This window comes from Salminus brasiliensis, chromosome 20, assembly GCF_030463535.1.
Source record: "Salminus brasiliensis chromosome 20, fSalBra1.hap2, whole genome shotgun sequence".
Lineage (NCBI taxonomy): Eukaryota > Metazoa > Chordata > Actinopteri > Characiformes > Bryconidae > Salminus > Salminus brasiliensis.
Genome location: NC_132897.1, coordinates 17,855,425 through 17,878,798, shown reverse-complemented (window position 1 = coordinate 17,878,798; position 23,374 = coordinate 17,855,425). Strand labels below are relative to the sequence as shown.

The 23,374-nt window shown below is 42.1% G+C and overlaps 2 protein-coding genes across 6 annotated transcripts in view; one reads left to right on the top strand and one right to left on the bottom strand.

The window, feature by feature from the left end:
• bmp2k (BMP2 inducible kinase) overlaps positions 1-13,345 on the top strand; it is a 38,784-nt gene extending 25,439 nt beyond the window's left edge. The window contains exons 11-16 of one of the 4 annotated variants that reach the window (XM_072664407.1): positions 60-265; positions 2,411-2,512; positions 4,088-4,266; positions 4,400-4,554; positions 4,981-5,088; positions 10,715-13,345. In XM_072664407.1, the coding sequence (XP_072520508.1) occupies positions 60-265; positions 2,411-2,512; positions 4,088-4,266; positions 4,400-4,554; positions 4,981-5,088; positions 10,715-12,111 (2,147 nt within the window). In that variant the 3' untranslated portion in view covers positions 12,112-13,345. Of the gene's footprint in view, positions 1-59; positions 266-2,410; positions 2,513-4,084; positions 4,267-4,399; positions 4,555-4,980; positions 5,089-10,711 lie in introns of all 4 variants that reach the window. The other 3 variants (XM_072664406.1, XM_072664405.1, XM_072664403.1) reach the window with 3 other exon arrangements.
• A 2,454-nt stretch (positions 13,346-15,799) lies between these two features.
• On the bottom strand, positions 15,800-23,161 carry paqr3a (progestin and adipoQ receptor family member IIIa). Of its 2 annotated transcripts, none has more exons than XM_072665100.1 (7): positions 23,062-23,161; positions 22,208-22,435; positions 21,934-22,096; positions 21,004-21,159; positions 18,709-18,906; positions 17,881-17,971; positions 15,800-17,796 (listed from the first exon to the last, which is right to left on the bottom strand). In XM_072665100.1, the coding sequence occupies exons 2-7, from the start codon at positions 22,393-22,395 to the stop codon at positions 17,654-17,656; spliced, it is 939 nt and encodes a 312-aa protein (XP_072521201.1). In that variant the 5' UTR covers positions 22,396-22,435; positions 23,062-23,161; the 3' UTR covers positions 15,800-17,653. The 2 variants fall into 2 exon arrangements, with proteins under 2 accessions (XP_072521201.1, XP_072521202.1); XM_072665101.1 differs by having other exon boundaries at positions 22,208-22,432.
• Positions 23,162-23,374: the final 213 nt, after the last annotated feature.

The window sequence follows — 23,374 nt, the reverse complement described above, 5'->3', positions numbered from 1 at the left end:
GCTCTAATCTATCTAGGCTCAGTTTTAACCAGTAGTATGTACGCTTGTATTTTTTTCAGCCCAAGGAAACGGACAGCAGGCAACTGTGCAGATACAGAGCAGCAATCAGCAAAACAGAGTTTTACAGCAGCTGCAGCCTGGAGACCTGAGACTGCAGCAACTCCAACAACAACAACAGCCACCTCATCATCATCATCATCATCAACAACAACATAACATGCACCACCAGCAACAAATCAATGCACAACATCTGCAGTACATGCAGGTAATGTCTACCTCTGATATTTTATCATTCCTTTTGTTGGTTATACTTTATTTTAATAGTCCTCCTTTACACTGATGAGCCAAAACATTATGATTATGCTTATGACAACTAATATCCTGCCACAATGCGTTCCATCAAAAGCTTACTAGCCTTCTAAAGGTGCCCTGTGGTGTCTAGCACAAAGATATTAGCAGCAGGTCATTTAAGTGCTAAAAGTTGCATGGTGGAGCCAACGTGGGTCAAACTTTTTCCAGTGCAGTGTCTTACATACCTGACCAAAAAACTGTACTCGGGGAGTTTCTCTGATTGATCTGTTACTACACAGCACCAAGCACCAAACTCCCAATCTTTGTTTTGTGTTTTGGTGCTTTCTCTGACCACTTGTGGTAGGTACTCGCTGACTGTGACATTGACTTGCTAATTTGGAGATGCTCTAATTTAAGTCTTCACACCCTTTCTGCCCATTTCTCTCACATCCAAAACAAGACTACAAAAATGTACCTTCTAGCACATATTCCATATTTTTACTACATGCACTGCTGTTAGGAGATGATCAACATTTTTCACTCCATCTGGACATAATGATTTGGCTCTTGGTTATTGATCAACAGTGTTGCGGTTAGGTTGGGATTAGATTTAGCTCTTGGGTTAAATAGAAGGTTAGATTTGCGCTAGATTTACACACCTTTAATAGGGATGTGCAACAATACCAGAATCTTGTTTTCTTTACATCTGCTCAATATACACTGATCAGCCATAACATGAACACCTCTGACAGGTAAAGAGAAACACATTGATTATCTTAATGCAGGTCTTGAAGGTGATGCGTTTAAAATGGGCAAGCATAAAAATCTGAGCAACTTTGATGAGGGTCAAATTGTAATGGCTAGATGACTGGGTCAGAACATCTCCAAAACATCAGGGATGGTGTTTTCCTGGTATGCAATGGTCAGTATCTACCAAAATGAAGGACGCCGACGACATGGTCGTGGGTACATTATGCGATCCGTTGAGACCCCACCTCACAACTTACAGGACTTAAAGGATCCCCTGTTGATGTCTTGGTGCCAGATACTACAGGACACCTTCAGAGATCTTGGGCTCGAATGGACAGATCTGTTGTGGTGGCACAAGGGGAACTCAATATTGTTAATCTTATGGCTAATAAGTGTGTAAGTGCTGACATTAGACAGATATTTAGATTTGTACATGAAATATAGCAGATGTCTGCATTGACTCACAAATCATATGTCAGTATTTTCTTCATTTTTAAGTCTGATGTCAAAATGTACTCTCTCAAGCCCCCAGTGTTTTCACATACAGAATGAGGCCTTGCATATGAAATGAAAAGACATTGTTCGAGAATGACACAAATGAGCACTTTGAGTCGCATGCTGGCTTCGCATGTCTGGCTTTCATTCATCTGATCAGTTTCATGTTCATGTGTCCGATTGTGTTTATTTTCTGTAAATATAGTCCGGCATCACTAGCCAGTCGACCTTCCACTGTGACTATATCAACATAGCTTTGTTTGTTAAATCTCTGTCCTTCTGTACTACGCAACATTTCAGCGTCAAAATTTCCCCAGCGTGTAAATTGTCCCAGCACCGTGCAGATGTGTAAGGAGGCTGTATTGTGAAATGTGACTATGACAGTTGTAAAAATGTTCTTCTGTAATAACAGAGAATTCCTGTTTGGTAATGTCATCTGCACACAGACAGATGGCGCTGTGTGTTTGAGTGGGGGGGAGACAGAATGTGTTTGGGAGCACAGCAGGTGGTCAGCTGGTTAATCGTGTCTTACTCTGTTAATGGATCAGATGGCCTAACACAGCTGTCTCACGACTGCTCCATAACATTCCCCTCTCATCTGTTTGTGACTGTGAAATAGGTTTAGTTTTCCAAGCCTTTACACTCTTAAATCTGAAATTGAAATGATATATATAACAATTATAATAATATCTCTACTGTCTAATATCAGAAAATAAAATTGACTAACCTGAAAATGTGTGGGTTAATAATCCATTATTCAGAAATTTCAGAAGTTATTTTGAAGTAGAATTGACCAGACCTTCCACGAAGAACATGACACTGCTTTCTCTTTTCATTGCCGTTTTGAACTCTCTATACGTCTCCCCTTCTGCAGTATCAGGCCATGCAGATGCAGCAGCAGCAGCATATGCTTCAACAACAGATGCTGATGCAGCAGTCCATGTATCACCCACAGCAGCAGCACTACGCAGCCCTGGTGAGCACTCACACACTCAGGCAGCAGCAGTGGGCGCAGTGGGCCCAGTCGGCCGTGAAAGGCAGCGCTCCATTGCCAACCACCAGCCCATTCATTCGGTCTCTTAAAGGGAGCAGACACCAGATGCTACAAAGTTTGTGATGAACACCTAAGTGTTATGAGAGTACATAGACACATCAGTATCCCTCAGCTGTAGTTGTAGGTTGTATACTTCATACTGCCAAGCTTGTAATGATGAATGATGTTGTTATTATTAATAATTATTAGTTAATATATACAAAGATATTCTTTAACAGATCAGGTGTGCTTGTTAAATTGTATTGCAAACGCGACCAGACCGTTCTCAGGAAGGTCAGATCAGAACAACTGGGACTTGCAAAACACTGCCATAAATAAAATCCCTAATTATTGTGTTTGTTATAGTACTTGCTTATATATAGTATGTGTTTTTCTGAGCAAATAAACACTCAGTACCCACATAAATAGTAAAGTGGCTAATAGTTTTTTAATCACAATTATCTATATAATAATCTATATATATGGTGGTATTATTATTTTTTATGATTTTTTTAGTCGCCTGTATATACCATCTACTTTGAACCAAAGTCAGATTATCTGTGCAAATAAATTCAATTTCAAGATCTTTGGTTTTTGGATGCTGTCTGCGCCTGAACAAAAGCAGCATGCCTTAGGTCGAGTCACCAATATGTGGGTAGTTGTACTGCTCACTAAAGTAAAGTCCAATTGGATTGCACTACTCTGCCTCCAATACTAATTTGGCAACTCGCACACTTTCTGCAAAGGCTCTTCGTGCCAGTTTCCGGATCCAAGTTGATGCCAGTCGGTCGCATCCGTCAGTAATTCCTCCGAAATGTATTTACGCTAAACATGGAAGTGCCGATAACCGACTTCCTCTAAATACATAACGTTAAGGCGGTGCAATTTTTAGCTCATTTTCCACAGAATGGTTACCATCTGTTTAATTTCAGATGCAATCTGCTCCATGTGAAGCCATCAGGGGATTGAATGGGGGTGAAATCGACCGATTCTCTGTGTTAAATCGTAACATATGAAGCAATTACACTGTAGGGAAATGCGAGGGGCTTTGTGTGTCTCTCACTGTCCTTAATGGTCACTTTGGGTTGAATAGGGCGTGGTGTGTGGGGATTTTTTTCCCTCCTCTCCCCCTATTTGAGCATTAGCATTAGCAATATTTGCAAAAAAAAGCCAAAGGTTGTGGGATTGTATCATAATGTGTTTTGTATTTGTAAAACGGACAGGGCAAAGACATTTCTTTCTGAAGATTGGGACTGATATTTTTTTTTTTCTGATTGCATATACTTCACTATGCAAATGTCTTGATATACTGACGTGAAACTATTTATTTGGCAGTAAATGTTTATCTGTTTAGAAACATAATAAATACAATACAACCATTTCCAAACTTCTTGAGGGGTGGATGTGTGTGATGGAGAGTCATAAACAATTCAAGGGAATCCCAAAGCCTTCTTGTTGTTTCAGTTTCAGTCCTTTTTGCCCAAACTATAGCCGAATCACTGTGGTTTTGTTCAGCAGATGCATCAGTACCAGCAGGCATTTGCTGCCCAGCAGCAGCAGCAGCAGCAACAACAGCAGCAGCAGTGTGCTTCAGCCCAGCAGGTACCCTACATTTCCCCACTGGAGTTCCAGGCCCCTCTGGGCTCCTACAACCCTACTGGACCCTCCCCTGTGGATCCTCCATTCACCAATACCAGGTTTCCTCTTCTGTCTACTTACAACCATCATTTTTACCCAATCACTGTTTCATCCACACAGATGCTTCATTAATGATTAGCATGGGATCTAACATTGTGGTTTATCTTCTTATTCTCCCCTCATTAATCACAGAACGGCTGTTTCCGGTTCAGAGATGATCAGCCCCACTCTTCAGCCCATTAGTAACCCTCCTGACATGTCTCGCTGGAACCCCTTCGGAGAGGATAACTTCTCCAAACTCACAGAAGAGGAGCTGCTGGATAGGGAGTTTGACCTTCTGCGTGCAAGCAAGTGTTGCAGGCTTTAGTTTGTCTTTTTGCTCTGCATATGTATCAAATGCAATGAAAAATCAATTTGACCCAATTTCCTTTATACCACAAAAGTAGATGGTCAGCAGAGGCATATTTGGTGACTTGAGTTTGCATTGCATGGTTGACGCATTTCGCTCAACCCACATACAGTTGTAAATTCACTTGCTTATGTTTTAACACTGTATGACCTCCAAAATCCACAGTACAGGAATCTGAATTTTGTACATACTTTTAACCTTTTCTGTCTGTTGGCACAATGCTAATTGGGGCATAAGCTTCCATTGTCTCATTTATTTAGGGTTGCACGTTATACATCATCAGTCTGTTTCTGTCCCTCTCCAGCAGAGGGCATCTATGCCTCACCACTCTGTCACAGTAACACTTTTTGTCTTCTCCCTTTAGAGAAACCAGTGGAGAGAGCAGTCAGTGTGGAGGCCAGTGGTGCGGAGCGGCAGCAGCCCCTGCTTTCCGAGGACCCCTTTGGTTCTGTGCCCTTCGTGGCCAGCGCAGGCAAGTTCTAGCAGACGGCTACTCCCCAACCCCCAAGAAACGATCCTGGCCACTGAGCTCTCTGTTAATGTCCCTCTAATGCTCCTGTGCTGTCTACCCCTCAAATCCAACCTGTGTACCTCCCATGAGCTGCTCTCTGGATGTGAAACTTCAACGGTCACTCCTGGAACCTGGAGGGAGACACTATTTGAAGTTCCTAAGTGTCCAGTGTCCGTTTTAAGCATAAGGTCCAGTAATGTATGAATCGTTCTATAAGCGAAATGCATAATGGTATACATAAAAAGAAGGATAAGCAGGGCTGTTATGCCGAGCTTAGTATAATGCTACATAGCAATAAGAATAGCCTCCACAGACTGCAAAAATATGTGTATAAGGCATATTTTCTGAGAATATATTGAACTACAAAAGGCAAACACAGGCCACTAAGATTTGTAGTGTTACACTTTCCTCTTTCTTTTGGTTTTATTCTGCCTGAAGGACCTAAGAGTTAACTGGCTATTCATGTTCTTTTGTTATACTAAAGCCCTATGCAGTAATCCCATATAAAGATAGGGCTTTCTAGTGCCTCCATGCTTCATATCTTTTCCTTTTTTAAGTTAAACTGTTGGAGTCTTTTGCACTTTAATGTAGAAAACTTTTTAAAGCCTTTATCCTCTAAGAGAAGCTGTGTAATAAGTGACTCCAGACATTTTTTAGAAATTAAGTAGAGATTCTGTTGTTTTTTTTTCACATTTATCTTGCCAGTACAATATAACCAAACAAAGAAAGGTTTCCATTGGCTTTTAGATCAGCTACAGAAATTTGTAATGCCAGAAAAGTTAAAGAATGATTAGTGGTACTAATAAAAATGTTAGACTTTATTTTGGCATTTACATGGTAAATCACTTCAGTTTGGCATGAAAGAATACTTTTAATTCTTGAGCAAACTGATTTTCACTTTCACCAGAAGCTTCATTTCTGTCTCAGCTTTTTCCCCTTTTTCATTTGGTTCATGTTAATAATTGTGGTACAAGCCAGGATTTCTCAGGTACACACTCATGGATGTCGCTTAATGAAACACTTCCAGAGATCTTTATTGCCACTGTGTTTACTCGTTTTAAACATGCCAATTTCTCATGGAGTTAATCACAAGTTTCTATCAAGTGTTAAAATTGGCTTTGGTTCCCTCATTGAGTCTTATCCTTGTTATTTTTTTCCTTTTAAACTGTGAAGATACTTTGAGTTGCCAATTTTGGGATGTTGGCAGGTTCATCAAGTTAGGGTGAGTTAGACACATAATCAGGGCACTGTTGGATCTGCAAAAAGAATTGAGTGTTCACGGTCCTCATTTTTCTGGGTTTTTTTTGTTGTTGTTTTGTGTTTTTTTGTTGTTGTTTTGTGTTCTTGGTTTTTTTAATTTTTTTATTTCCCCTCTCGAAATGTGATGCTTTGCCATGTAGCCTATGCTAGTGCACATTCTCTGCTTCTTGTTCACTTGTTAGTTTATGCCATAGAACCAGGCTGTGTCTGAGAACAAATGGACCTTGGAAAACCATATCACTTACATGATACATTTCTTTGCTACCTTCTCGTTCATCTATGCAGCAAATAGTTCAAGCTTAATGCGCGAATGTCTCATCGACTCATAAATGTGAACATATATGCAGGGTTAGTTGTTCTGTACACAGATTGAGCCTGGTCTAGATTCAAGCTGTGTGTGGACAACAGGCCCCCAGATGTTTGTACTTTTACATGGGTGCTCAACGTGACTTGTTTACTGATTTCTTTTACCAAAGGTAAGTTGACCATAAAGTTTAGAGAGTCCACTTGCTGGATTCCTAATCTTTTTATTCATTCATCTCATTGTCCACTTCAGTTCTGACCAGCATCAGAACATCCTTCGTACCTATGTTACTTTTATTGTAATGTTTAATTGCAGTTATTTTGTATTAGATAAAGACAGCCATTCTCAGAGACATCTTGGTTGAGTGGGATATTTCTGGAAATATATTTGTGAAACTAAAACGGAGTGAAAATCAAATCATTAAATGACTGAGCCATATTTACATTAGAAACATGCATGCACATAGGAACAAAAGGCACACATAACCTTGTGGGCAGTAAAATGTGCCTAGCTGAGAAGAAATGCCCTGTAGAAAACTTTTTTTGTAATGAATTAGTTCAGCATCTATGGTCATGTCTAAAAACCTAGACCCCAACATTTATTATAAACAAGGCCAGTATCAACAGTAACAACAACAAAATTGTTTGTTTTTCTCCATCTACTGGCTCTGTAGTGTCTCAGTGCTTGAGCCCCAATGATTGCCGCTTGCAATGTAATTTGAAGCCCCTCCTTTCCCCTTCTTCCCATAAATTGAAAACTAGTCAAATCTATGTGATTCACATCAACGGCATATCGAGTTTGCATGTATAAAAAAGGGTACACTGCCATATGAGCTGGAGTTTTAGTTTACATTGTCTTTTTAAAGGGTCTTGCCCATAGGTTTGAGGGCTTGTGAAGTTACAAAAAACTGCATTTTTCTTGATTACTTTATTTCACTCAGCCATCATCTCAAATCTGTTGCTATCTTCACTATTCTTCTGACACAATCAATGTTATACTGTTGTCACCAGTTAACTGTAGCCGCTCAGCTCCAGTCATTAAGTCTGGTTTCAGAAATGTGTAGATTATTTTTGTAGGGGATTATCTCATAGATTGGTCTCATTCATGACCGGACGGTTTGACTTTGTTTCTGGTACAGAGTGGCTGTAACTGGGGTCCTAAAAATGTAGCACAAAATTTATTTGTATGATGGAAGCATCACTTCAGTACACCAACAGCATGTTAGAGTTAACATGCTGAAATAGGCTAAACATAGATAAACGTATATCAAAGCATAAAGCTCCATTATTGTTCAGTAACCACCTTTTCCTATATTTATACTTAACCATTAGTTAAATAAGTTGTTTAGAATGTTCTGTTCCCTTGATACAGAAATGTAAATGCTCATGTATCATAATGTATAACTGAATGTGTTTCTTCACAAAATGCTAATGATAAATAAACATATATTGAAAACGGTCTATACTTTGGTTGATTTTGTTGTAGGGGCTGTTGAGATTCCAGTGTCTTCAGAGTCGACAGTTATTCCACACAAGCAAGATGTTCCTAAATAGGCATGGCTGTCTTTATCTCTATTATATAAAACTCTAAAGCATATATTGAATTTTGCGTGAGGGGGAAAAAGCTGTATAACCAAGCATATCTAAGTGCATCAAAGCATCATCTTTGCTTGTCAACTCTTGATGTTTCAGGACAGTGAAGGATAGAAACAAGCCTTGGTCTAGAAGACTAGCAAACATATGTCTCGTCATTAAGCGTGAAGAATAATCATGTGTTTTTGCTCCATGTTGTTTTGAGCCCTGCATCTGTAATCCCCGTTGTTAGGGCTTGATTAAGCAAGTAGTCTTAGAAAGCATGCTGGGCACCCAAACAAAACAATAGCCATACGTTAGGGGTGGGTGATACTTCAGAAAATAACATTAAAACTCCCTGCCTAATATTGGGTAGGTCCCTCTTGTGCCCCCTAAACAGTTCTACCCCATCAAGACCTCAGGGGTGTCCTGTGGTATCTGGCACCAAGACATTAGCAGCAGCTCCTGTAAGTGTTGTAGGTTGTGTGAGGTGGTGGCTCGCATTAATGAGATCCCCATTTAGGCAATTTACAGGTTGTCCTTAGTTGGAGCACTTTTGGTAGGTATTCGCCATTACATACCCTGAACAAGACCTGCCTGCTTCAAGAACTGACTTCACTGCAGTCTAATATGTAGAGCCCACCCCTTGACCGATGCCACTGTAGATAAAGGTAATCAGTGGTGGTACTTTAGGTTGGGTCTTCATGTTGAAATGGAAAACAGCAGCATTTGTGGCACACAGTAAACATTCTGCACAAAATCCAACTAGACAGGACTCATTTAGCTGTTTTCATAATGAAATATATACTTGGTTAGTGTAATAGAGGTAATAATGAAGTCCACAATAAGCTCAGAAAAGCGTGTTATGTATTCTTATGCAGTTGGTCAGTGTAACATTTAAATATCACTAAATTGCACATTTTTTTTTATATTACAAAAAAAATATATATAAGACCCACTTTTCTAAAAGGCACTGAAAAATGTGTGAAATGCACAGCTGTTGATAACCTTCAGGTTTACCATAACAGCATAACAACGGTTCCTAGTTAATTTTCATGTACTGTAGAAATGGAGAACACAGCCAGTTGAGCATCTGTTGACCTAGGGTAAGGGGTCTTGCGTAATCCACTGTGTGGACATGTGGCTGCTGCAGCACTCTGACTGCTCCAGTGTTAAAAGGACTCCAGTCTATGACCACATGCTTAGTTCCTTTACAAGGGTAGTCATCACAGTGCAATCAGCCAACTCTAGAAAAGAACCTCACCAGTACATTTCCAGGTTCAGATCTTCTTACGTGATGGTGAAGCTGCTCCACTGTACTGAGGTAGCTGTATTTGTACAGGCTAAACAGATTTCTTCATACAAACTGAATCCCCCCCCCCCCCCCCCCCTTCCAATTACTTTTCTGTGTACCCCCCTCGAGCTCGCCTTTCATAAACTTACTCATACATAACACACTGTTTGGCTAACCCTTTGTCTAGTCTTGCCAGTTTGGAGGGTTTAGATGGTAACAGATTTGCAGCTCTGCCTGCGCAGCATGGGGTATGGCTTCGACCAGCTACACTGAGGAATAGGAATAAGGGAAGTTTGTACAAACTATTTCTGTAAATATATATATATATATATATACGGTCCTGTGCAAAAGTTTGGGCACCCACAGTCATGACACATTTTATTGATTTCAAATCATCCATGGGAAACAGACTTAACTATGGTGCGCAGAGCTGTGCTCACGCATAAAGTAAACAACTTTATGTCTCAGCTTTCAATTAAAGTTTATTCCAAGTCATTTTGGTTATTCTAGCTAATTTCTATTGGTCCAGTCATCATGAAATTCTGACACAATGTAAAGAACAACTGCCATATTTATGTCGAAAAAAAGGTTGAAATGAAGGTGCAACATATTTGTAGGATGTTTGTGAGAGAGGCTTTCCTGAAAAAGAGCAGCTTTTTGACCATATGAGTTCCATATTTCTGTCATTTTGCCATCTGTTTGATTAATTCACAATTTGTTAGGCTTTGTTTGTCTTCAAATACAAGATGTGATCAAGGTTGTACCTCGTGAAATACAAATTGCATTCTCCAGTAATCCAGCTTCATTACACAACACAACAAGACAGTAATCATGTTCTCGGTCTTTAGCTGAGCCCCCCCCCCCTCCCCTTCACTAGCTTTTCATTATTATCTGTAAACCCTTTTCCATATTAAGACATGGTCCATCTGTACATATCCCTTTCTAGAACTCTGGTTTTAAGGAGACAATGCTGGATGTCGATTAGGGTTCATTCAAAAAAAAAAAAAAAAAAAGGGATTGTAGTGTACACTTGGCCTTGAGAAAATTCTGCCTGGTGGTGTGCAAACTCCACAATGCACACATCTGTCTCTCATGTAATGTTTCATGGGCCTTCGCTGAAATAGATCTTAACTCCTTTTTCTGTCCTGTTTCCAGCAGGATCTACCACACACACACCAGAGCAGCCAAACGAAGAGCCCGGTGTTGCCACTGCTGGATTATGTGCTTTGGAAGAAGCTGTCCCACTACCCAAGGAACAGAAACCTACAAAAAAGAGCAGTTCCTCTGGCTCAACACCTCATAGAGCAGGGCAAGAATCGGACAGTGACTTTGAGTCGGACCCTCCTTCGCCCAAGAGCAGTGAAGATGAGGAGGTGGAGGACGACGAAGGCCTCAACAGTGAGCCTGAAGACACTGAGCCAGAGAACCTGGGCCAGAGACCTCTGCTCATGGACTCTGAGGAAGAGGTTGAAGAAGAGGAGGACAAACATAGCTCAGATTCTGACTGTGACCAGAGGAAAGCCAAAGCCTGCGCAGAGAGAATGCTGGGCGACAAAGTTTCAGCGTTCGTAAAGGAAAGTGCCAGAGGTGAGTCTGGAACAAGTCTGATCACCCCTCCCGATTCACCCGGCACAGCCATGCCAAGTGCAAGTGAAGTAGACGCATTTGGCGCTGTGCCCTTTGTTGGCAGTGGTCAGCCCAGAGCTTCACCACCAGAGAGTGTTGACGTTTTTGCCAAGGCTCCTTTCAGGCAGGCGAGCCAGGAAAACACCATGGAGGAGTTTGATGTTTTCACCAAAGCTCCCTTTAGCAGGAACCTCTCCAAGTCCAGCAGGAGTGGCGACGCTCCCAGTGGCCAGACGCCACCCATCTCCCCAGCCAGTGTAGACGTGTTTGGCTTCTCGCCCTTTCAGCCCGGCCACACGGAACCGACCTCCAGAAGCCAGGAAGACATCTTTGGCCAAGTGCCTTTTGAAGAGGAACAAAGCCCCCAGCAGCAGAAACTGAAGCAACGCAGCCTCCAGAAGCTCTCCTCGCGGCAGAGGCGCACAAAGCAAGAGGCCACCGGTGGGAATGGAAAGCGCCACCACAGTACCCCAACTAGTGGTAGGAAGAGCAACAAGCCCAGCTTCCGCACCCCTGAGCGTGTGCGGCGGCACAAGAAGGTGGGCAGAAGAGATTCACAGAGTAGCAATGAGTTTCTCAGTGCGTCCAAGGAGAACATCAGCATCTCAATGGGAGAAGTTAAAGAGAAGGGAACTGCTTTGCCTTCCGAAGAGACCATTTTGGATCCCTTCGGCGCCAAGCCTTTCCATCCGCAAGACGGCGTACGGCACGGTCAGCACCCAGGCCTCGGGGACAACAAAAGCGACATCAACACATCCAACGGCAGATCCCGGACTGGCTCCGTGCACGCCGCGTTTGATGGGAACAAAATGGATGACTTTGGGGCTGTGCCCTTCACAGAAATGGTCGTCCACGGTGGGTCTCAGCAGCCCCCTCAAATGGATCCCCTTGACCCCTTTGGAGCTGCACCTTTTCCCTCAAAGCAGTGACTGTCTCGTCTTCCTGCGCACACGGAGCGCACTTGCGCAAATGCTGCTACTTTATGCAAATACGACCTTTGTTTTAGTAAAAAAAACAAAAAAAAAACAACTTTTGCAGCTTTTAAACTATTTTAATACCTAACTTGACTTTGGAGTAACTAGTTTTCCCTTGAACTTGACTTGAACCTGTTTATGGATGTTGTTGTTTTTTTATGCCTTTTTAAGCATTACCTTTAGTCTGTACCTGATCGCTGAGAAGCCTTTTATGCTGCATCACAAATGTGCTCTGAGACAACATTAGCGAAAAGCTGACAATATGCTATCGTTTTTTTTTTTTTTTTTTTTATTAGATTCCAGATTTAGTGGAGTACTAAATCTTAAGTGTGTGCTCAATCATGGACCACCGAATTGCCAGTGGTCCTTGTGTAGGTTGTTGCTTCCTGCATGATCTACTAGTTAGGTCAGTTTCACACCACATTGCCTTATATGGGTATGCTCCACCCTGCTTTACTGTACCTCAGACACACAAATGCCTGTTGCCGTGCATTTGTGTGTCAACAGAATCATTTCAGCGTAGGCCTTCTCCATTCTTATGTGATGTACTGTTTTCTATGCATAATTCAATATTAGAAGTTAGAAGTTTCATTTGGTTAACACTTTACAGTTGATGTCTTTGTCATCTTAAATACTAAACTGAAAAGGGATTTACTTTCCAGGGAAATTACCGAGACTAAGTGGAGTTGATAAATCACATGGAGTCTGATGCACCTTTTGTCTGCAGTCTCATAAAGTCCATAAGTATACTTTTAAGCCCCTTTATTCAAAGTGTGTGATGCATGCACACTTTTAACCTACAATAATTAGGGGGAATAAATTCATCTACTTCATTTTAGTTACAAGAAATATAATTCAACTGGAAATCAGGACAAAAGGGTGATTTAGAGTCTATTTTATGTTTTGGTGTATAGTAAAGTTATAGTAAGACTAGTAAACAAGAATTATTTGCAACACCATATTTCTCCCAATTTCCCAGCCCATATGTATCACATGTAACGTAACTGGAGCAGTGGAGAGGGAGGGGCAGCATGATGGACTGGGATTAGTCATGAGTGGTCAGTTGCACCACTTGGGGTCGCTTGGTCATACTTTTAACGCTGCAGGTCTTCTTTTACGATTTGATATGTTGTGCAACGCTGCTCTCTAACAATGCAATAAAATAAAGAATGTCCTGGTAGAACTTTAATCATGCTAAAAAAAAAGTAAACAATAAAAAAGAGGCGGAGGGGGAAGGGTTGGGTTTTGGGAGGTAGAGGCTGAGGTGCTGTCATTATGACCAGAGGATTGCTAGTTCGGAACTGCAGCCGGGGTCCGAAGAGCGTGCGCTTGACCTTGGTGTCTCTCTCTTTATTGCATTGTTAAAAAGTATTACCGTAAAAAATATATATATAACTTAGGGACCACAAATGGTCCAGCGGGTTAAGGCGCTGTCACTCTGACCAGAGGTTGCCGGTTCGAATCCTGGAGCGAGCACACTTGGCCTTGCTTTCCTTCTCTTCTGCTCTTTATGGCATTGTTAAAGAATATTACCGCAAAAAAAAAAGGTACAATTTAGGGACCACAAGTGGTCCAGCGGGTTAAGGCGCTGTCTCTCTGACCGGAGGTTGCCGGTTCGAATCCTGGAGCGAGCACACTTGGCCTTGCTTTCCTTCTCTTCTGCTCTTTATAGCATTGTTAAAGAATATTACCGCAAAAAAAAAAGGTGCAATCGAGGCCGACCCAAATGGTCCAGTGGGCTAAGGCGCTGTCGCTGCGACCAGAGGATTGCCGGTTCGAGCACCAGTTCGAATCGGCAGACAGGGGGCCCAGAGAGAGCATAATTCGGCTTTCTTTCTCTCTCTTCACACTTCCCCTCCCCAACCTTCCCCACTCCTCTCCCTTCCCTCCCTCCCCTCCCCCCCCTCTCTCTCTCCCTTCCCCCCTCCCCCTCCTCTCCCTCCCCTCTCTCTCTCTCTCCCTTCCCCCCCTCCCCCCCCTCCCCCCTCTCTCTTCCCACTTCCCCCCTCCTCTCCCTCCCCCTCTCTCTCTCTTCACACTTCCCCTCCCCAACCTTCCTCCTCTCCCCCCCTCCCCAAAAAACATTGCACTGCCAGAGTTGGACCTCGACCAACATGATGTGTTCTCCCCTGTGTTAGTCCAACTATACGATGACGTAGTATGATAGTATGTAAATAGTAGTGTTAAGCTGTAACCTACAGTACTATACTATTGTACACACAGCAACTTTACTATCTTGTGTTCTTTAAAGCTGTACTATAACTTGTACTAGTTATACTATATTGAAACAGTTTAACATATAGTACATTGTTGACATACGTTATATTATAGTATAGCATTATAGTACAATGTACTATAATGTTATATTATAGTATAGCATTATAGTACAATGTACTATAATATAGTATTATAGTGCATTATAGTACAATGTACTATAATGTACTATAATATAGTATTATAGTGCATTATAGTACATTGTACTATAATATAGTATTATAGTACATCGTACTATAATGCTATACTCTAATACAGTATAACATTATAGTACATTGTACTATAATATAGTACATCATACTATAATGTTATACTATACTAAACATATTATAGTACAGCATTATAGTATGTTATAGCAGTGTACTATAATATACTATTACAGTACATCATTATAGTCTGTTATAGTACACTGTACTATATAGTATATTATAAAACAACATTATAGTACCATGTACTATATTATAGTATCATCTGTTATATTATACTACAGCATTATAGTACCATGTGCTGTATTGTGGTACATTATAGTACACTGTACTATGGCTATAGTATAGTATGGCAATTGTACGTTGTACTATAATATACTATAGTATAGTACATTGTACTACATTATAGTATGGCTATATTATATTATAGTACGGTGTACTATAATACATTATAGTATGGCTATATTATATTATAGTACGGTGTACTATAATGTTATACTATAATATAGTACGTTATAGTATAATGTTATACGGTGCTGTTGAACTGTACTATTATGTTATTCAATAGAAACGTTGCCATACTATATATGTACAACTAAGTTAGTATATTATAGTACAGTTCAACAGCACTGTAACTATGTACAACTTTATAGTACATCCTAGTACCTTAATGTTGAACAGCACTATAATATAACCATCAATGCTGTACTATATATGCTATAATGTAGTATGACAACAGCCATACTATAGTACAACAATGTTATTATAGTAGTGTTGTGTGGTAGTATATTATAGTATATCCAATAGAAACATTGCACTGTACTATATTGTTGAACATTAAGGGGAGAACACATGTTGGCAATGCAATGGAGGAGGGGGAGAGAGAGAGGGGGAAGGTTGGGGAGGGAAGTGGGAAGAGAGGGGGGGGAGGGGGGAAGGGAGAGAGAGTGGGGGGGAGGGGAGGGAGGGGAGGGAGAGGAGGCGGGAAGGTTGGGGAGGGGAAGTGTGAAGAGAGAGAAAGAAAGCCGAATTATGCTCTCTCTGGGCCCCCTGTCTGCCGATTCGAACTGGTGCTCGAACCGGCAATCCTCTGGTCGCAGTGACAGCGCCTTAGCCCACTGGACCATTTGGGTCGGCCTCGATTACACCTTTTTTTTTTGCGGTAATATTCTTTAACAATGCCATAAAGAGCAGAAGAGAAAGAAATGCCAATTGCACGCTTCCAGGGATTCGAACCGGCAACCCTCTCGTCATAGTGACAGCGCCTTAGTCCGGCGCACCACTCGGGGTCCCTCGGTCACCTTTTTTTTTTGCGGTAATATTCTTTAACAATGCCATAAAGAGCAGAAGAGAAAGAAATGCCAATTGCACGCCTTCAGGGATTCGAACCGGCAACCCTCTCGTCATAGTGACAGCGCCTTAGTCCGGCGCACCACTCGGGGTCCCTCGGTTACCTTTTTTTTTTTGCGGTAATATTCTTTAACAATGCCATAAAGAACAGAAGAGAAAGAAATACCAATTGCACGCTTCCAGGGATTCGAACCGGCAACCCTCTGGTTATAGTGACCGCGCCTTAGTCCGGCGCACCACTCGGGATCCCCCTATGTTTTGTTTTGTTTTTTTGCAGTTATACATTCTAACAATGCAATAAAAAAAAATCTTTTTAGAATAAAAAAAAAAAAAACTACCTGAAGAGCCATGTTATGATCTATATCTATACAGGGCAAAAAGGGTTGTGTTGTGTGTGGCATAACAGCTAACACACTACCTGCCAGTGAACTGTTACACCGTGTGCAAGACCAGCGTTTGATTCCCGGTTTGGGTGACTATGTTGTGCTCCACCAACAAGAGACCAATAAGTAAAAATCCTTGGGCAAGATCGACAACACCACTGGGCCGCCTTAGCAATACAAGTGACCATGAGTTTAGTATTACAGGCTCAGTGTCTTTCATAGTCAATCATTAGTACCACCTAGTTTAGTGCTACGAAAAGGTGTCTGCGCTAAATTGTTCTAGGACATGTATTAAGTGTCCACTATAATAAAAGCATGACTTACAACCTATTTATAAATGAACACTAATAACATTAAAAAGTTATCATAGAAAATCCACATGCAGTTTGTTTTGGTCACTTCCTTTGGAGTGGCCTTAACATATTTGTATTCAAATTCCTGTTGCAATATCAAAAAATCTTTGGTACATTCAATTGCGCAGTGGATGGAATAAAAAAAAAAAAACTATACTAAGTATACTGGGACACCTATCAAAACAGCAAAAATATTAGTAATTAACACATCATGGAGTCAGAACACTGATTTCAGTTAAATATGAGCACCATTTCACCATTAGAAATCTACAGACTGGCTCACTGCTAATTACTGAGCAATGACAGGTTAGATTCTTAACTTTCTTAAACACTGGCCAATACTGACACAAACTGGAGGTGCCAACAGCTGCAAATGGATGCCCAAGTTTTAGAACCCAGGTATTAGACTGAAAAGACCTCCAACTTCCTCCAACCTGGTGGGAAGAAGCGCTTGCCATCCCAGCAACGTCCAGTACAGTCAGTCGGACACCTTAATACTAAAGCATTTCAAATGAAACGACTAGGCACTATAATATTACAACTTAGTCCAAGAACAGCTGGGGAAAAAAAACGAGCGGATCAGGGGTCTGAGGCGATCAAATGATGCCCCAGGGATCGTGCGTTCAAATCCTGAGCCATTGCACGCTTTCTCCTCAACACTCTTGGCCGGCACAGGCATCTATTAGCTGGTGCTTTCCTCCAAACGTGTCGGCTGCCTGGCAACGCTGCATCTGTGGCAGTCTGAAAAGATGTTACGTCCTTAGTTTCGGGAGCACTGATAGCCGAGGGTGTGTGTGTGTGTGTGTGTGTGTGTGTGTGTTGGGCAACAAAATTGGAAGAAAAAGGAAAAAAAGCTTTCACTTCGGATTTACAGAAGAATCATTAAAAAGCTCCACAACAAAACCAGTCCTTCACACCCATCCATCAAGCCCTAAGCATGTTGAGAAAAGTCAGGGCAGGGGTGCGCGTGTCTGTGGCTTGTGATGTATAGTGCAGACTGATGCCACCAGTAGAACAGAAGCACCACCAGAATGTGCCAGAGCTGGTGGCTGGAGCCCACGTAGTTCAATTGACCTTGAGGGTGAAAGAGCAGTACAGCATTAATTAAACTGCCTTGAATTGTAAAGAGAATAAAACTTGTGCCTTGTCTAATTTTACCTGGGAAGTAGCGCTCTGGAACCTTAGAGACATAGAAGACAAAGGCAGCTGCGGCGAGGAAGTACATTATCAGCACTCTGGGAACAAAGTCCTAAAAACACACATGATATTGTGGGAAAGACGGTCTCAAAAATCCATTACGGATGACTAACTGCTTCCCTGTTCTAATTACATCTGATTGGAAAAAAGCAAACGTTTTTAGGTAAGAATGACCCAAAACACCATGCTTGAGTTTCTAAATCAAATCACATATTATCCAGGACGAAATATGCTCTCTTCATAATGTGACATGTAGTTGGTCAGCGTTCTAAAGGTACTGATGCTCTTCAGAAAACCATACTGTGTGAGATGTTTTCGTGCAGTGCAAGTAAACTACAACAACAAAAAACGACATCACAGAAATGCTCCACTTTTCTGGCCATGCTCACCAGTATCTCCTTGCATTCCTTCTTAATCCCCTTGTTGTTGGGTTATGCTTAAACGGCCGTGTAAAAGTGCATGTATGAACTGGGCTAATGTCTGTATCTGCAGAACGCTGCTGGCAGCTATAGTAGGTAGCTAAAATGCACAAATTTAATTGAAGGACAGGTGTGAATAACATGCAAGTCACTTTTTATTGTCAGAGACTAAAGTATTTACAGTAATTTGAACAATAATGCTCTACACTGCTTCATTATTGAAAAACAGCAAATGTAGGCACAAAGATAAATTGTACACTATACAGCTCCTAGACCTGTACCTTTACAATACTGCCATCACAGACACATGCCATTAATCAATCAACAAACGTTCAATATGACTATCGTGACGGATGAGGTGTTTGTCTACCTGTACAATGGCAGAACTGAAACCTCCGCTGAGCCAAATCCAGTGGAAGGTAGGAATGAGGCCGTATCCCGCCACGGAGCAGAAGATGATCGACCGCAACTTCTGCCAGTTCTTGGTCAAGTAATGGGGGTGTATCTGGGCAAAGAACACCCCCAACGTCATGGCCAGTACTGTGACTAGGTACACCTGCCGCCAGTACTGTGGTGGGGTGGGGGACAGACAGAAAATCATAAATATAGAGGTTACTAAAATAATAGCAAATAACAATAAATTATTGGGAACCAGAGTAAAATGATGGTCCCACTTTATAGTACTCCTTGTAGCTGTATTTTTAGTCCTACATTTTAATTTGTTGTCTGTACTGTCCATTTGTGTATGCACTATTTTCATCAAATTCAGAGTCCATAAAAGGCCAGTAAGGTGATGGGGATTCTGAATCCAATCTGAAAGACTACTACACCAATGCCTAAATAAACTTCCTTGTGTGCTGAATAGAGAAGGTGAGAGAGAGAGAGAGAGAGAGAGAGAGAGAGAGAGAGAGAGAGAGAGAGAGAAAAAAGAGAGAAAGAAAACAGTCTCTCTTTCTCTTGGGGGACTTGGCTGATTGAGTAGTCACCCAAAAAGCAAAGCTAAACACTTGGCAGGAGGAGAGTGGAGATGGCTCACCCACGTGTGAATGTCATATGGTGGGGAACAGGAGTGACGGAGTGGGTCCACGAACACGGCCATCTGCTTTGGGCTGGAGCAGATTTCCGCCGCATTCTGGGGCACAATAAGCCAGCACTTCCAATATGTGTGGGGGGGGGGGTAGTGGGGTGGGGACGGAGTGCGCAAAACGACATGGCCAATCGCTGTGGCGCACTGCAAAGAGCAAGTGGGAGTTGAGGGACAAGAGCTAGCTGCCTGCATCGGATGTTCCAGATCCAAGTTTCTCTGAAAGCTTTGCTCGTCGTTTGCTTGAGACAAAGAAGGCACTGTTCTCAGCCAAATATGTTTAGTCAAGTAATCAGGAGTGAAATTCTAAAGAGGATGCTATGCAGCTAGCTTTCCACCAATATTCTACTATTGTACCAAAAGCTGAAAGCACATTAACTTATTGTTGTGTGCAGTCTGAAAGCCCGGGGTTTGAGAAACAGTAACACAGTAAGATAACCTCACAACACGCACCCACGGCATCTCGCACAAGTGTTTTCTCCTGCAGAGGGTGAACTCTTGCTCTGTAGCTGTTGCACAGGTAGCATATGCCCACAACAAAAGCGGGCCTACCATCTGCTGCTAGGCCGCCGTGGGACGACGCTCCTCAGGCCAACTAATTAATCTACCCCTGTCTGAATCTCACCCCGCACACACGCGAACCCATGAACACACACATACCACAGGCATGCTGTAAACACACATCTTTTCACTTCAATCACATGGGACGATTTACTTCCACCTGAATGGTAATTAGCTGAAATGCTGAATGGGCTAGCCCTCACGCTTACCCTTGCTAAGAAAGCAGCATCAGCCCCTTCAGAGGCATGTGAAAGTGAAATGATGTAAACTAGATCTAAACTAGATCTCGCTAGTGTCAGACCACGCTCACACCTGGCTTTTTCACACAACTAAGATAATTATCCTGGTAGGATTTTAACCATATTCTGATCCCGATAATACCTGGTCACTTCATGTGACTAGTACCTGGATTGTATCCTGCTAAGATTGTAGCCACATGCGTTTACACTGGGTTGTCAAATGCGCTCCGGTTAATCAGACTGAAATCTGATCGCTGTGAGGGACAGAACGCGCAAAGTTGTGTATTGCGCGGCAATTATTCCTGCTGTTCTGGTTGTACAGGGAGTTTTAGTTGTCGACTGTGTCTTGGGGAGACGGACATGAGGCTTCTGAAGTGGTCCGAGTGATGGGGTTTGTATCCGAGTCTTGGGTGTGTTTACACTTGCATTGTTATGTGGTGTGACCTTATTCAGATATAATACTGATACTCAAGATACATAATAAAGTGACGTGGTGTAAACAGGGTTATGGTAGTGAAATGTGTCTCCCGTTAAGTGAGCCAGAACTAGTTACATACTAGTTAATATTAACTATTTATCAGTAGTACCCACCTACGGGGTTCCACATGGGACAATTAATCAAAATCAAAGTAACTGGAGGAAACCCAGTCGGACGCAAGGAGAACACACCCAAGTTCTCAGTAATATGCAATAAAGGCTGGTGACGACTGTAGAATGAGAGTACAATTGTACAAATGTAGTTTAGGAGATCTGAAACACATCTAGAGAAGCTGATGCATACGTTATTGCAGTAGAAGGCATAGAACACGCCCAGGACATAGCAGCCCAAGGTCCCAATGGAGATCCCCGCGTAGTCCAGAGCCATCCATCGCCGGCTGGTCTTTTCAGAGCGGTGACAACAGAACAGGTGATAGCCCACTGAACACAGCATGCACACCTAGGAGGATTAGGAAAGGTGAGGCACGGGACTTTAAGTTGCATTTACACCTCAGAGTCATGTTGACATATTAATGAAAAAGAGGCAGATAGCAGAAACAGACTGACTCCATGTTGGCAAACAAGCGCCCACCCGAATTTCACTGGAAGTCAGTAGAGATCCCCCACAGTTCTATGATTACATTTCAAGCATGAAGTCTCTGAGTTGCGTAAAGTTCAGTCTTAAGACTACTTATCTTACCCACAGTTCCATAGTCACTGCAATGCTTTTTTTTCTCCTTCTGAATGTTTTGGCATTATGCTCAAAGTGTAGGCTCTGGGAATTAGAAGAGTATCTGCGCTACATCCGTATGCCTGAGAGAGAAGCTGCCAAAGTAGGGGGCTGCTATTTTCCCTCTCTCTACAATTACTAAAAATGGCACGGTATCATTAGAAATCACAGTTAGCTGACTTCAACAGTTGATATACTGAATACAACTGCGTATGCTCTGATTCTGACCACGAGCCAGATAAGCTTACACATTCTGAATGCCTGAACTACATGTTATTGCAGTGCAAAGACACTCTGATGATCAGAATCAAAGCTCGGTCAAGATAAACACTTCCTTACTCACTTCTTTGCATGGTTTGTGGTCCACCTCAAGACATTCACAGCCAAAGCTTCATTGTTACTGTCCCACCCCTGAATGTTTTGGCATGCTGTTCAAAGTGTAGCTTTAATAAACCTCTCTCAAATCTAACTACTCCATACTGTGGCTTTCAGTTAAGTACAAACCTGGAAGCAGAAGAGGCCTATGGAGTAGATGACATAGTCTTCTCTGGAGGCTCCAACCAAAGGTAGCACGGACACCATGTCGTACACCGCCAGCGAGAAGAACAGGAAGAAGCCTAGCAGATGACTCCAGATGTTCACAGTCTCATTGGAAAGCATAAACAGACTATAAAAAGGTGGGAAAAAAACAAAACACGAGCATCAATATCAAATAGCATTGGGTGACAATCTGTCAACTAAGAAACGAAAGAAAAAAAAAACAGACTGCGACATTCACCTTCTAATGCACAGCCTAGACGTCAGATATGCTCTGTATCCATCTGTAATGTAAGGGTTCTCTCTCAGAAAGCCTGGCACCTGCTCATAGGTGTAGAGGCGTATTCCTCTGGGCACAAGAACGGGCCAGTACTGGTAACTACCCAGTTCTATGTACTGAGTACTCTTCAGCACCTTGGCTGAAGGCATGGTGGCTTCAGGCAGTCTCAAGCATAAAGTGAAGCAGCTGCTAGAAAACACAAAAGACCAGGGGTTAGTCACCAAGTTAGCCAACACTGGATTTGTTAGCTAGCTGCAAGTTCACCCTTAGGAAATGCAGAGATGGCCAAATCCAAGTCCAGCAGGTGAAAATCCATACAGGATTTTCTCCCAACTGCCCGGGCAAAATTGGAAGAAAATCCGGTGTGGATTTATTACTGGACCTTCTGGACCTGGATTTGGTCATTTCTTAACTAATGTTTTAACTTCAACACCAAATGAGAACATTAGATAAATAGAGAGCTAATCAACAAGCCCCAAAGCCGGCTAACTAATGCACTATAACGCTATCTAGCTACCGGCTAGCTAGCCTAGCTAGCTACCAAACACTGCCAGCTAAACTTAGTTGGACAGCTAGCGCTAAATTTCATCAAATTGTTGGGAAAATGAGCGCAACCCTAAAAGGTTGCTTATACCAACTCAAAAAATAAACAACCCTCTTCCAATACTGGCTAGTTTTCTATAAATGAGCTAGTGCTAGCTAGCGTAATTAGCTATGGCTAGCGCTAACTGGCTAACAGAGCAAATCACCTATCTATCCGGATAGCTTAGCGAGTTTCCAGGCTTCTTCGGTCAAACTACACCGTATTTACTCACCATTTAATCAGCTGAAGGTGTCTCTTTCGAAAACTAGCCCTCTAGCAGCGCCCTGGTCCTGCTCCATGTCCCATCCTGATAGCTAATCTCGGCTAATCCAGCAGTCTGGCAGTCCGCTTCAGACAGAAGCGCCTCGACTAGACCACCTCTGTTAGTTATCAGTGCCTCCTGTGAGGCCTCAATGCCGCTCTGTAAAATGTAGCTCTATCTGAATGTAAACCCGGTTTAAATGAAAGGATTTTAATAAGGATATATACAATATATATATATAAAAAAATAATAATAATAAAAGAAAGAAAAAAAAAAAATAAAA

Excerpts from the sequence above, each read along its gene's own strand:
- paqr3a (XM_072665100.1), bottom strand. The coding sequence starts at position 22,395 with ATGCCTTCAGCCAAGGTGCTGAAGAGTACTCAGTACATAGAACTGGGT. Across the intron at positions 21,160-21,933 it reads TAGGCCTCTTCTGCTTCCAG|GTGTGCATGCTGTGTTCAGT; the intron begins GTTTGTACTTAA and ends TAATCCTCCTAG. Across the intron at positions 17,797-17,880 it reads TCCAGAGCGCTACTTCCCAG|GTCAATTGAACTACGTGGGC; the intron begins GTAAAATTAGAC and ends TTCACCCTCAAG.